Source organism: Choristoneura fumiferana, chromosome 6 (genome assembly GCF_025370935.1).
Source record: "Choristoneura fumiferana chromosome 6, NRCan_CFum_1, whole genome shotgun sequence".
Classification (NCBI taxonomy): domain Eukaryota; kingdom Metazoa; phylum Arthropoda; class Insecta; order Lepidoptera; family Tortricidae; genus Choristoneura; species Choristoneura fumiferana.
Window position 1 is genome coordinate 4,442,460 of NC_133477.1, and position 13,571 is coordinate 4,456,030.

Below are 13,571 nucleotides of genomic sequence, written 5' to 3' on the forward strand. Positions count from 1 at the left end.
GGAGGCAAGTTTTGTCACTAAGCGCGTGATGTAGCCTAGATATGCTCAGTAAAGTATGTCTAAGCGACGAGGGTTTCTGTCATGGAATAGTTGGCGCTATTACTATCATGAACTCCGTTTGACATCTTTGACATTTGTGTCACGTTTGGGATTGAATAGGGAATATTACTGCAATTTTCTGCCGTCAGAGTGCAGCACAAGCACAAAACCGTAAAAAGTTTTTTTAGTATCTTAAATGCCATAATATCATATTATTTCAATATTTTTTTTTGAAATATAGCTCTATTCGTTACTATCCATGTAAATATCATGTTATTTTGTTACTAATAAATGAGGATTTCTCAAAAAGTTTTCCCGTCATGAAATTGACAAGAAATCAGTTTTGTCAAGAAATGATTAAACCCTAAGGACGAGATCATAAAACATAAACTACATAAAACATCCAAAATTTCTTGACGTCAGGAAAACGGCACGAAATCTTGTGAGGAAAAAAATCGTAATTTTGTAACTACATCAAAACCTTCTATTGGATCCAACAACAAAGATTATTTGACTTTTTATCACCACATTTTACCACAAAGTTTGGTATATATTTTAAAACAATATTACTTATTTTTTATGATGAAATGGCGTCAGGCTTTTTTTTAAGTGGACAACTGAAAAATTTAAAAATGGATAACTTTTTGAGAAATAGTCAAATACAATGATGATTTCTATAGTACTCTATAATACTTTTTGGTCATGATCATGGCGAAAAAATATAAAGAGAACTAACGTTGTCATGGAGGTTTACGCTAGTGTCGTCCCCTGCGCAGAGCTTTGCCTCATATGCCCTATTGTAATTGTAACTAAATGAGCCAATCTCAAGCAGGATTAACGTCAAATGTACCTCACGATTCTAACGCCATCTTGCGATATTCTACCTGACAGAAAACCCTTATCGAAGCCAACATTTGCGTGCCTACTCTGTGCAGTCTCCACTTAAAGCTACTTGACAGTAACCAAGTCTCATACTGCCGTTTGATTCGTAAGCAATAAAAGCGTAAGAGTTTATTTTTTGATATCCAGGCAGCGCTTGTCGCTTCATCGAGCGTGAGCGCCGTTCGACGTCGGTGGCTGAGGGAAGGGGGACCAAGACGATTTTTTAATGATTTCTTAAATTATAGTCAAACTACAAAGAGATACGGGCGAAGTTACAATAATATGTATACACGACTTTATTGCCTTAACGATACGGTCGTGTATAGATATTTTTGTTAACTTTTTTTGTAGTTGACTGTATAATGCCAAAGCTCTTGATGTTTGGCATTTGGCAGTGTTTGAGGTGTGGCTAAAAATTATTGCCTAGCTTTAGATTTATTTCTACGTTTGTCTGTACAAATAAAATATATATGATAGTACGATGGTAATACGTATTTTTTATTAGTTTATGTTACATTTTGAAATGTATTGGAAACTTTTTTTAACTGCCAAGCTACCAAGGCGACCTTTCGCTTGGCCACTCGACGCGCTCGCGCACCGCACAGATTTTAGATGTTAGGATTACAATGTATGTATAGACAAATTGTAGATATCTGTTAACAATATTTTACCCAATCTTCGAAATCTGCGAATTAATAAAGAATATGTACAGAATATTTTACATATACATTAAAAATTAACAGTGAATAGTTGTAATTTTTTTAGCAATCTGGATTTTAGAATGTATGTAAATATAACATGTTCGCAGCTCCATTTTGGATGGCCGGAGGCGTTTGTAAATATAGTTTAATGTGAATGTAAATAACAGATTTTGAGCATCAGGACACCAATTATGAAGATAATTGTATGGCAAGCGTAACAAATACATTACAGTATTTCACACTGACGTCGAAATGAGGTTTACATTATTTGTAGCTTTGAAAAGCGGCCTTGAGTAATCTACTGTGGCCGTTATACGATTCGTTTCATTAAGAATGTATGTATGAAATTGATATTGTAAGCAACGTATTTGTAGGACTTAATTTAAAAATCAATTTGTTGATTGATTTTTTTCAAAGGACGAGCTGAAGACTTAATACTGAAAGCAATATTTTCTGGTCTTCCCACTTGTTGTTACAAGTACTGCTTCCGTACGTCAGTTTCAAAAATGTAAACCTCGTAAACATAAATTGTTCACATATTTGTAACAATATCCAGTGATATTAAAAGGTAACAATAAAAGCATTACCTTCTAGTAATTTTTATATATTTTATGTAAATCATACAAGTGTTTTGTTGCCATTTTTAGAATCAAAAACTAGTCTAATAAATAGTATCTTGTGATTTTAAAAATTATAAATTTTCTGGGGGTCTATGAAAATTTTACAACTATCTTTTTAGCTTCATAATAGGTATGTCGGTCGTATGTTGTTGATGATAAAGTAAATACACGATAAAGTGTAGTGATTATACTTAATGGTTAAATGTACCAAGAATTTTACGCTTAAAATGTAACAAAAATACCTGAAATTCTTTACGCGTTCTGATTACCAGACAGAGGCACTGCAAGCTTAGTATGTTTGTCTATAATTAAAAATTATTGCAGCGATTATAAATACTACAAAGTTAAAAATTTACATGCATCTGAATTTTCCAAAATATGTAACCATTTTTAATCTATGCAACCTCTTAAATATGGGGTTACATATTTTCGAGACGAGCAAGTTTATTTTACCCTTGTCTATGTAGTACACGCATAAAGATATGCTTCTTGTAAAGTGATTAATTCAAATATGAACGTTATTTTATATTTTGATGTAATTAAATTACCTAAACAATTGACATTCAAATGTTATCAAGAAATAAATTTATATCAGCGACGGTGAAGCAACAAAACATTAATGGCGTTACTAGGACAAATAGCAATCTTTGACTATGTTAGGTATGCTTTATTTGGTGCCTAGTATCGCTAAAACGAAGAAGCTTGTCTGTAGTTACCAATTCATTAGTTTAGTAGCGATGTGGCATCCGCGCCCACAAACTGCCGAGTGAATAGTACATTTAATTTTATAAATGGTAAGCTTACAGTACCTCCAATATCGGACGCGCTAAAGCAAAAGAAGGCATTTTCGTATAAGAGGGTGTAAGGAGCTATCTTCTGCCTGCGAGCACGGGTGCGGTGAAATTATAAATTAATCGTGTACTTTAATTCCAGTGAATAGAAAATAGACTGTATTTAGAGAATTATTAAGGTACAAATTTACGGTAGAGGAATCGGCCAGTTATAGAGTTTTTAAAATTTACTCGACGCATGGACAGTCAAGATCAGAGCATCCCAAAGCCTTCGTTTTGTAAATGGTGTAAGTTTTTTTTTTCACTTACGGCAAATTATTACTTTATTAAGTATGTAATTGTTATAAATTATATTTATCATGACATTATAAGCAAATTGAAATACAACATGTTTAAAACGAAACTTTATTTTTATTTTGAACCTATGTTGTGATAAGTGGTCCTTCGAACCGGATCATAGATGCGGATTTCTCACAGTAATCCTTTCTTTAATTGTCCTGTTTAGTACTGCTAAAGGAACTATTGCGAATAAACCAAAGCAGAACAGGTAAATTCAGTGTATTATGTCAATTTGGCTAATGTGCATAGAACAATCATAGAAAGAGCACGTGGCCACCAAACCGGACTGGTTGAATTTCCAATCAGCTCCATAAGCGATGCTCTCATGTTCTAGATATTCGCAAAGTACTGATATCTCGGGGTCGTTGACACCTAGAACCCGGAATCCGCCGTACATGCAGGCAGCCAGGACAGTGCCAGGGTCGGTTGGGTGCCATTTCAGCCGCCACACGCCGCCGCCCACTGGCGTTTCAGAGACGCATCGCTTGAGACTCCTCGTGTCCCACAGACGGGCTTTTTCGTCGTAACTGAAACGGCAAACGATTGTTTTTTGAGTAGCGCCGTCTCTCTGTCCTTGGTCAGAGGTTCCTTGTATGGCTACGGAACCCTAAAAAATGAGGCGGGAATAGTTAACCTTGTTTCAGGTCCCGCCAATTTAGATACCTACGCTACTACAATATGAATCACAGTTTTATATTATTTACCAACTAGCAGCTACCCACGACTCCGTCCGGGTAGAATTCGTTTATCGCTATCACGCGGAAACTATACAATTTTCTGAGAGAAAAACTATCCTATGTCCTTCTCCGGGACTCAAATTATCTGTATACCGAATTTCATATAAATCGGTTCAGCGGTTTAGACGTGATGAAGTAACAAACAAACACAAACTTTCGCATTTATAATATTAGTGAGATCATAATAAAAAATATACGTCGTTACAAAAAATAAAATAAATAGCGTAAATACAAACTGAGACATGGATGCAAACGATGATGATATGACGACTTCAATTGATTTTGTACCTTATTGTAGATTAACGTATTCACTGCCACCGACGCACATATGCGTTTTCAGAACTTTGCCCAGTGCCGCTGTCATAATTATTCATACATTTTGAACGCACATGTGCGACGACGGCACCTGTGGAAGTCAGATGGCAGTGAATGCGTTAATAAGGTCGAATATTTGTGCACATTTCGTCGGTCGCTGTATGCACTATGCCTGGAAAAGGGTTATCCATTATAATTGACCTGCCAGTTAGAAGTTGATGCGCCACGTCAGCGTGACTCCTGATGGTCGTGACACCGGCTTCGTGGGCACGATTCGTGATGACAGCTGCGTCGGGGACTCTGACGTCATAGCTCTTGAACAGGCAGTCGTCTCCTCCTACGGACAATGGGCCAGTGTCCTAAAATGCTCTAAATAGTCTTATGAGTTACATTATTAGAAAATTGGACACGTAATTTTTCTTTTGTCAATTAAACAAATAATGAAGGGTTCCACCGGCGAGGCGCCATACAAATTTAAATTCTCGTCTCGCCTCGCCGGTGGCAAATCACCTTTAAAGTTCCGCATGACGTCACGCCGTGCGACATTAATCCCCGACGCAAAAAGGGGTGTTAAATATAAGTTTGACCGCTATGTGTGTCTGTCCGTAGCTCTTAAACGGGTGAACCAATTTGAATGCGGTTTTTTTTTATTTGATAGCAGGTTTTCTAGCGATGGTTCTTATGGTGTTTTATCAAAATCGGTTTCAGAACTTTTATTACAATAACAATAGTATAGCTACCTGAGTAGAACACGTTGGTATTCCAATAGTCAAAAGCAGCAATCCACGCTTCAAACCCATGACTGTTCCACGTCTCAATCTTCTGAAATCCAGCACCAACGATCTTAAGCAAAGTCACGCTGCCCGCAGAATCGCTCACGACTACCATTGGCTCGTCCGACGCAGCCTTATTCGTCGACCAATCAAGAGACAGCGCCAAAACGTCTTGACCAATAGAATATTCGATCCACAATTTCAAATTGCGAATTCCGTTGGTTCCGAGCAGCTGGTACAGCTGGAGTAGCCCTTCCGATGTGACGACGGCGAGAACCGGATACCCCTTAATAGTGTGATAGCACCATTTTTGATCTAAGATGCCGGATGTGTCGAGCGTTTGGACTGGGTTCAATTCAGAGGTATCTTGATTAATTTCAAAGAGATATATTCTTCCAAGCCTTTTCTGCTTCGTCGGCTGCTGATCTGAAAAGGTGTAACATAATGTGAGTGAGCAACCGGGCCGCCCGGTACGCACGCCAGCTCATTTTTGAATACCTGTTTTTATCGATCTAAGAGAAAACTAGACTCAGCGTATTCATGGGCGTACGCAGGGGGATATTCCCACGGGATAGGGATAAAATCTTTAAATTTCAACCACTGGGTTTAGTCTTGAAATTTTGTACAGTTGTTCTTCACAACCTCGATGAAGACCACGATATAAATTTTGGGAATTCCCAGAGGAATTTTGTAAAATCCTGGAATTTCAATTGTAACTACCACCAGATCAAATAGTTTATACGCGTGCGAAGCCGCGGGTAAACTCTAGTAGTAGATAAATAGGTACCTCCTTCATCTTTCTTCTCCAATTGGTAAGTCCCGCACACCATTATGTCCTGGAAGGACTCCACAGGGCACCACTCCACCGAGTCGGCGCTGTACGCGGTGTTCCATCGCCATTTGCTACTCCACTGCACCGCCATCTTGTTCTTGTAAAAAACGGGACAATGAAAATTAACGTCAATTGTTTTCTTTACAAAAACTCACACTCCTTTTACATAATCAATATTTAACATCATCCAATCAGTGAAGCTGTGATAGGTACTACAGTCGTCACGTATAATAATTACCTACGCACGTTGAAGCTGTCTAGGGTGCTCGAAAATATTTGAATTCCACCATATTATCAAGAGTAAGTGCACGTCCAGATGTTTTTGAGCACCTGCACCTGGACAGGTCCGATGTAGTCAACCATATTGATTTCTAGGCCACACCAGTACTATACATAGAACCTTACCATATAGTAAATAATTTTAATTTATATTATTGGTTTAAGCTTATTCGTTCACGTAAAATGTCACAATGACAAGGTTGTGTGGTAGCCTATAGGAATCAAATTGGGTTACTGTACATGATGGCGACTGTATTGTATGATCAGCACCATCGCTGCAACAACTCTTCACTTATAATGAAAGCTAGTTTTATATTTGAATTGAAAGTACCGTGAGACACGAACGTAACAAAGTACACAAACACGGATCACTCACGTAAGTAGTCAAGGTATAACGTGAACGTTCACGGTCGCCTTATCATTCGAGCTCATCGTGACAATGAACCACGGATTGATTCGAAACATGTAGTACACCTCTACTACTAATAGACGAGCATCTTATCTGAATAATTAAGTATACAGATTTTTAACTCAATTTCATATAGGATCAGACAGATTTCTCATTTCTTTAGTCAGATGTTGCCCATGCAACCGTTTATACAAGCCGAGGTGATCAAAAATATCGAAACATAAACTAATACCTTAATAATAGAGTACATGTTCTGATATTTTTGAGCACCCTGGCCGCTCTGAAATATCTGATGGTTATCTGTATGATATTTGGAACGAGGAAATTTTTATCTAAGAACCAAAATGTGGTTGGTAAAAAAATCACATGATAAATAAAAAAATCATACCTACTATTTTAAACCCATTTATTAATATTAATATAATAATAAAAATATGTCCATACATGAATAAATACAGCCGACTATAGCTATTTCTCATAAACTGTAATGAATTCAACATTTATTTCACACTTCTTTACATTTAATTTGCTAAAAATTTGTACTGTTTCATGGTTCATTACTTATAAATACGTTGAAAACTTTGAGAAGTCATAAAACAGCAATAACATATAATATCAGTTGGCGACATCGATATCAGTAAGATTTGATTTAAAACTTGAAAAAACATACAGGAAAAAATCTATCTATAAAAATATCGAATGAAGTGGACTCGAATTACGATTAGTAAGTATAACATTCAAGTAAGTACTTTATTCTTTAATGGTAACTTATGTTATCAATTTAAACACTATTTCGTAATTTCTCCTTAAAGCTAGCGTTATACTAAAAGGTATACATATTTACGGCAGTTGGACCAAAACGTTAGCTACGGCTCGTGATTCCAGATCTTATACAACCGTATTATTTTACTAACTTTATATACCTACGCTTTCAAGTCTTCTATGACTTCAAACACAAGCTCCAAATAAAATTAATTACTTGTAAACATAAAATGTACAAAGAACATTTGAAAAGATTTGTAGAAACATTAGTAAAAATATGCAAGATAGATGTCACTAGTGAGTTCTCTGTGGATAGATCTAACACACTTTTGATTGGCTTACTGAACCAACCCAGGGATTAGTTAGTTAAGTTACCTCAATAATTAAACTTTGTAGTTTGTCTATTTGGCGCTGAATTCTATGAACTTAACAGTTACTTAGTCAGTTTTTAGGGTTCCGTAGTCAACTAGGAACCCTTATAGTTTCGCCATGTCTGTTTGTCTGTCCGTGGCTAAGCTCAGAGACCGTTAGTACTAGGAAGCTGTAATTTGGCATGAATATGCATATCATTCACGCCGCAGTGGCAAAATAAGAAAAAAAAACAAAAAAAAATTTTAAAGTACCTCCCATACACGTAGTTTTTTTTTAGTTCCACCCTATGTTGTGGGGTATCGTTGGATAGATATTTGAGAATGAATAGGGGTACACGAACACCATTTTTTTATAAAGTGTGATGTGGGTTAGGTATATAGTATTTTTGCCTCTGTACGGAGCCCACGGTGCGCTGGCTCAACTCGCACTTGGACAGTTTTTATTTTAGTGTTGCACCATTCCAAGAGCGTTTATAAACAGATCAGCTTTTGATAATCAGGTTCCTTGACCCGGGGCTTGTTTATCAAAAGATCGACAGTGGTAACACAAGTTTTTAATAAACAAAACCTAGATGTCACTAGTGACAAATTACTTATTTTACTGATTTTTCGTAGCGACAAAATTACTGTAAAAATAACAAAAATAAAAATAGAAGATCATTGAAACGTTTCAACAAAGCTAGAAATTTCTGAAATAGTAATTAAAATTTAAAATATATACAACTTAATGCTAATTCAAAATTATCAAACAATGAGCACTTCATCTTATAATAGGTTAACCTAATTTGAGGTCACATGATTGGCTTTTACCATGATAAACACAAGTTAGCTGAGCATTGACTATGGGAACAAACTTATGTGTTAAAGTACAATATCAAGATAATTGCTTTTAATTTGTGGCTAAGCATATGAAACTAATACAGTTCAATCAATATTAGACTCCTCGAGTACCTAGCGCTCCATTTAACATATCCATTTTGTGTCAAATATTTTTTTACCAATGTTAAACAGTGATGTTAGTTGAGGATTATTTTGCCAAAAATAATTAAACATGCTAAATTAATCGTTAATTTTAATTATAATAGACCTGTAAAATAAAGGCGAGTGCAGTGCATGGAACTTATTAACAAGGAATAAAACATTGGTACAAAATAACACTGTTGACTGAAAATTGTTAAATGAATTTGCACCTTAGAGGAATATTTTACAGTACAGTACAGTTAGTCATTAATTGCTGAACATTGTGTGAGAGTTCAATCCGAATTCATGCCTAACAGAGGGACCATGTAGTGTAATGAGGAGAGACTTGATCTGTAATTTCCATGCAACCCAGTAGCTACAAGAAAGATATTAAGTTTTTTCCCAAAATACATAATTTCGAGTGTAGATGTAAGTATTGTTGATCATCAGAGTTGTAAAACGTAAAAAATTATGATATATATTATTTCGATATTATGTCAGCCCATTAAAAGACATTTTAGGCAGTGTCTAATTGTATTCATTCGGGTGTTAATGTCATTACTCATTAAGATTGGTTTTGGAGTCTTTTTGTATTTTTTATTTCAACTTCAAATTTTGTTACTTTTACGGTCATCCCGTAAAATCCATATCGAAAATACAAACTGAAACATAGATGTACAGAAAAACCAGAAAAACGAGACCAGCGCTGGGAATACAACCCAGGTCCTCAGCATTCCTCTACACCACCACTGGACAGGAGTACAGACACAAATTTCTCCCATGCACCACATATCTCAGCTTGTTTACTACTCATGTTAATGGGGCCAGTTGCATTATAAAGTTCACAAATTAGTTAGCAATCAGCACAAATTAGTATTAGTTAATTCACTTTATCATGAAATTGTACCCTGCGCCCCAGGTCTCATTATAAAACAGATACAATTCAAAATACTGGGAAAATTAATGAGGTTCTTCAACTAATACTAGGATAGACGATTAGACTCTTGACTGCGCTAAAAGGTTTCAATTCAGCCAATCTATGTATGTTGTAATTTACTTTAGGTAACAGTTATGGCTGCATTATTAAGTAATCCGACCAGGAATATTCATATGATGGGGGTATGGCGAGATTGAGGGTAATATTGCCATATAAATATTGCTTTCACTAAAAAAAAATCATAAAGCGGAAAGCTTAGCCAAAAGTCATGAATGATGTTAGATTGTGGTACAGTTTTGGCGCCTGATCAATGATCAGATCATATTCCTTTCTCCCCCTCCCTAGCCAGGTTTAATAAATATCATGAAACATCAACATCACAAAATACCAAAGGATTATCTTAAAATATGCTTATTAAACATTAATAATATTTTATTTTATATATTGTTTCGTCTGAGGTAGATGGTCACAATAAATGTTGCGATCACAGCCTGGCTTTTCAGGACAGTTAAACAGTATTATCTCGAGTCTTAACTATTATGAATTGAGTAATGTTTCATTAAGATAAACACAGCAACTATATCCAATTAATCTCTAGTTGCAGCCCAGTACTGAAGTATATTTTGACTTCAGCTGTTTAAGTAGAAATACTCATAAAGCATCAACCATCTCAATGCACATGTTTAAATGCTGCAACTGGACGGTAGCATTGAGCAAACACAAGAATGTGTCTGGTGCCTTCTGAATATTTTTACATATTTTAACTGTCATTTTGTTTACTGCTAGTTTTTTACTGCCAGTTGTTTAGTAATATTTCATCATTACTTTGAAAAAAGCCCGTATCTCAAAATCGATAATTTTACTGAGTGAACTTTACGAACATTCTTTCAAGAGTCAATTTTGATGACATATTGATTTGAGATTCGTCAAAGTAGTGACAATTAGTTGGATAACATTTTATTAAGTTTCCTTTAAAATAATCATGACATGTGAAACAACTCAAAGAAGCTAAGGACTGAAGCAGAAATTGTTACAAGCTAGTTATGTTCGTAATAGGAAACAACTGCCAGTTTCCTTAATTTAGTTATCACTATTCAACTAAATGTCATTTTTTAAATAATCAACAGTAAGTCTGGCAATGAGATAAAGTGCTGGAAACTAACATTCATCTTCAGTTTATTCTTTCTTCATAGCATATTTAACCCTTTCCAGACTAAAGATGTAAACCATGTCAAACTGCAAAACTATAAATTAAATGAAAAGATTGTTTTTATTTTTACTCTGCGAAATATACTTTGACTCAAGAACCTGCATTGTATTCTGCATTAAACACTCAATCTAACAAAGCACGTTAAATATTGATACACCACTATGACGAGTTTTTTTTTATCTAATATTTTAACAAGGCTCGAGTACATGAATATGCCAGAGTTGCCTTCATGGGGAACATTAAGATACAATGTCACACTCAATAGGTCTCAGTATGCAAAGGCGCATGAGGCATGAGGAGTATCTTAATTTTCAGATTAATGGGATTGAGGTTACAGGGACTGCACTAGTACCCCATTATGGTAGCAAAAGAGCAACTGATTCATTATAAATATTCTTCAGCACTGCTCTCAACTCTCTGCAGTATACTGAATAGTGGTGCAACCCACCCTCTATTTGATTTTGAGTGAGCATCTGGCTGCTCCCCCCTCATGATTTAGATCACAGTTTAAACTACTTTGTATCTCTAGTTCCCAGATATCGGAAACATTGAGCATTCTTCAATATTGAATGTTTAATGCTGATACTTGAAATTAAAAATCAGAAAATACATGTTCAAATTTGATTTGCATTCACTTTGCTTAACTTTATGCTCACAGAAGTTAAGAAATCTAAGAGGTAAATCACATTTTCAAAATTAAATCTCTTAAATTTAGTCTAAGTACCCTGAATTATATTTTCCTTTTACTTCTAATAAATAAGACCCTAACTTTTTTTGTAGTGGCAGCATTATTCTTACTCTGCAAAATGGGTGCGGTTAGTGTATAATGCACAAACTGATAATTCAAATCATAGTAATTACAAGAGGGTTTGGATTATTAGTTTGTAAATTATTGACATTCATTCTGGGTTGACAATTACTTGCAAGAACATGCAATGCTTTTAGTTGCAAGCTTTTAATGCGCTGTCCCTCTTCAGAGTATCACTTAAGAATGAGACACTGTGCTAAATCTCCTCAGTTAACCGCATAGTGCATTTTTGCACTATGTGCAGTACTTTAACCGCACCCACCAAAACTAAATACATACAAACTGTGGTTATTGGCTTCCCACTCCACATTGAGAGTGTTACTAAATATATAATCACATAATGTATCTGTGCAATTAAAAAAAATCTTAGAGCTATTGTATTGGTAACATTTACAAAAATTAATTGAAGAATTAGAATACTGCTGCGAAATACATCTACTAACTTCACATGTTAGGGACACATTACCGGAAAGAAGTATTATTATTAGTATACTTGAGACTTACACTAATCTATTTTGACTCCTGCATGAGCAATAAATAACCATCCATTATTTCTGTGACAGCTTGAATTGGGCATTGTGAGTGGCCTTTATTCTCACACAGGTATGTTAATGCTGTATTGCTCATAAAATCATTCATTTAAATAGCTGTAGAGATCTGCCTTCAACTGGCTTGATTTTAAATGTGATCCGAACAACTCTCAGGTTTCGGCCCACAAATACTCTCCCCTGAAGTTGATTTTAGCTTAGATCAATTATTATAAGTATCCAAGGAAGATTTTTTTACTAGTGAGATTTATGTTATGGGCTGTATAGGAGCACACACCCATTTCCTTGGACAGCAACAAGATGTCTCAGCATTGTGAATTTGTTGCCTTTTCTTATATTATCATTTATTAATTGCAGTTGCATAAACAATTTGTTCCTGAGGTATGCTAATAAATTGACTGTTGTTTCGGCCTGTAATGGCTTACTGTCGTGCAGAGCGCTCTGTCTCAATCAAGCATTCCCTGACAAGGATGCGGGCGTGGACAATACCCCGTTTCAGACGCTCAGCAGAACTACGGCTGCCGGAGTAGCTGGGTCTCACTTCCTTACCCATCTCCTCAATGACTGCCAACAGCTGAGCATACTTGGAGGTGCCGTTGTCTTTGTCCTTCCCGTTGGAGGAGGGCGACGCCGCCGGCACCGTGGATATGGTCGCGTGGCTGCTGCCGCCGTGACCCAACTCTTTGTGCACGTTCTTCCCGCTCATAGGTATCGCCGTGACCGTAACGTCACTCAGCTTCGATTCCACCGCCTGAATATCCATAGCCTCCATTGCGCTGAAATTAACAAGCACGACACTTAGGAAAACAAAAGAGACGGAAATAAGACGCTGCAGAAACGAAAAACTTACCCAGCTAACTACCAAATAACACAATCGCGCTTAAAACATATCCCGAAAACGTGACGACGCGTAAAACAATAAAATTCTAGTCTACAATGAAGATAATGTATGACATACCTAATCCGAGCACCTTCAGAGCCGAAGACAAGGAAAGAAACGGCTGTTTTCTTAGTGACAAAACGTAAAAACTACAGCGGTTAATGTTAATTATAACGGAATGTGATACAGTTTCTGTAAAAGGAAATTATTTTTACGGTAAAACCCGTATTTTACAATTTTTATAATAATAAACACAAATTATCACCACATTGACAAGATGATACAGCTTTTTTTTTATTAAAATTAATTAATGACTTACACTCAAAACAGATACAGCCAAATAGCTAATATATTTTTTTATTTCGTATGGTACTTTTT

The 13,571-nt window shown here is 35.9% G+C and overlaps 1 protein-coding gene across 2 annotated transcripts; it reads right to left on the bottom strand.

Moving 5' to 3' along the window:
• Window positions 1-13,477, bottom strand: LOC141428862 (diphthine methyltransferase). Of its 2 annotated transcripts, XM_074088903.1 has the most exons (7): window positions 13,272-13,477; window positions 12,898-13,089; window positions 12,367-12,379; window positions 5,985-6,108; window positions 5,165-5,623; window positions 4,626-4,761; window positions 1-3,899 (listed from the first exon to the last, which is right to left on the bottom strand). In XM_074088903.1, exons 2-7 carry the CDS (start codon window positions 13,083-13,085, stop codon window positions 3,587-3,589), a joined length of 1,233 nt encoding a protein of 410 aa, XP_073945004.1. In that variant the 5' UTR covers window positions 13,086-13,089; window positions 13,272-13,477; the 3' UTR covers window positions 1-3,586. The 2 variants fall into 2 exon arrangements, with proteins under 2 accessions (XP_073945004.1, XP_073945003.1); XM_074088902.1 differs by lacking the exons at window positions 12,367-12,379; window positions 12,898-13,089 and having other exon boundaries at window positions 5,985-6,126.
• Window positions 13,478-13,571: the final 94 nt, after the last annotated feature.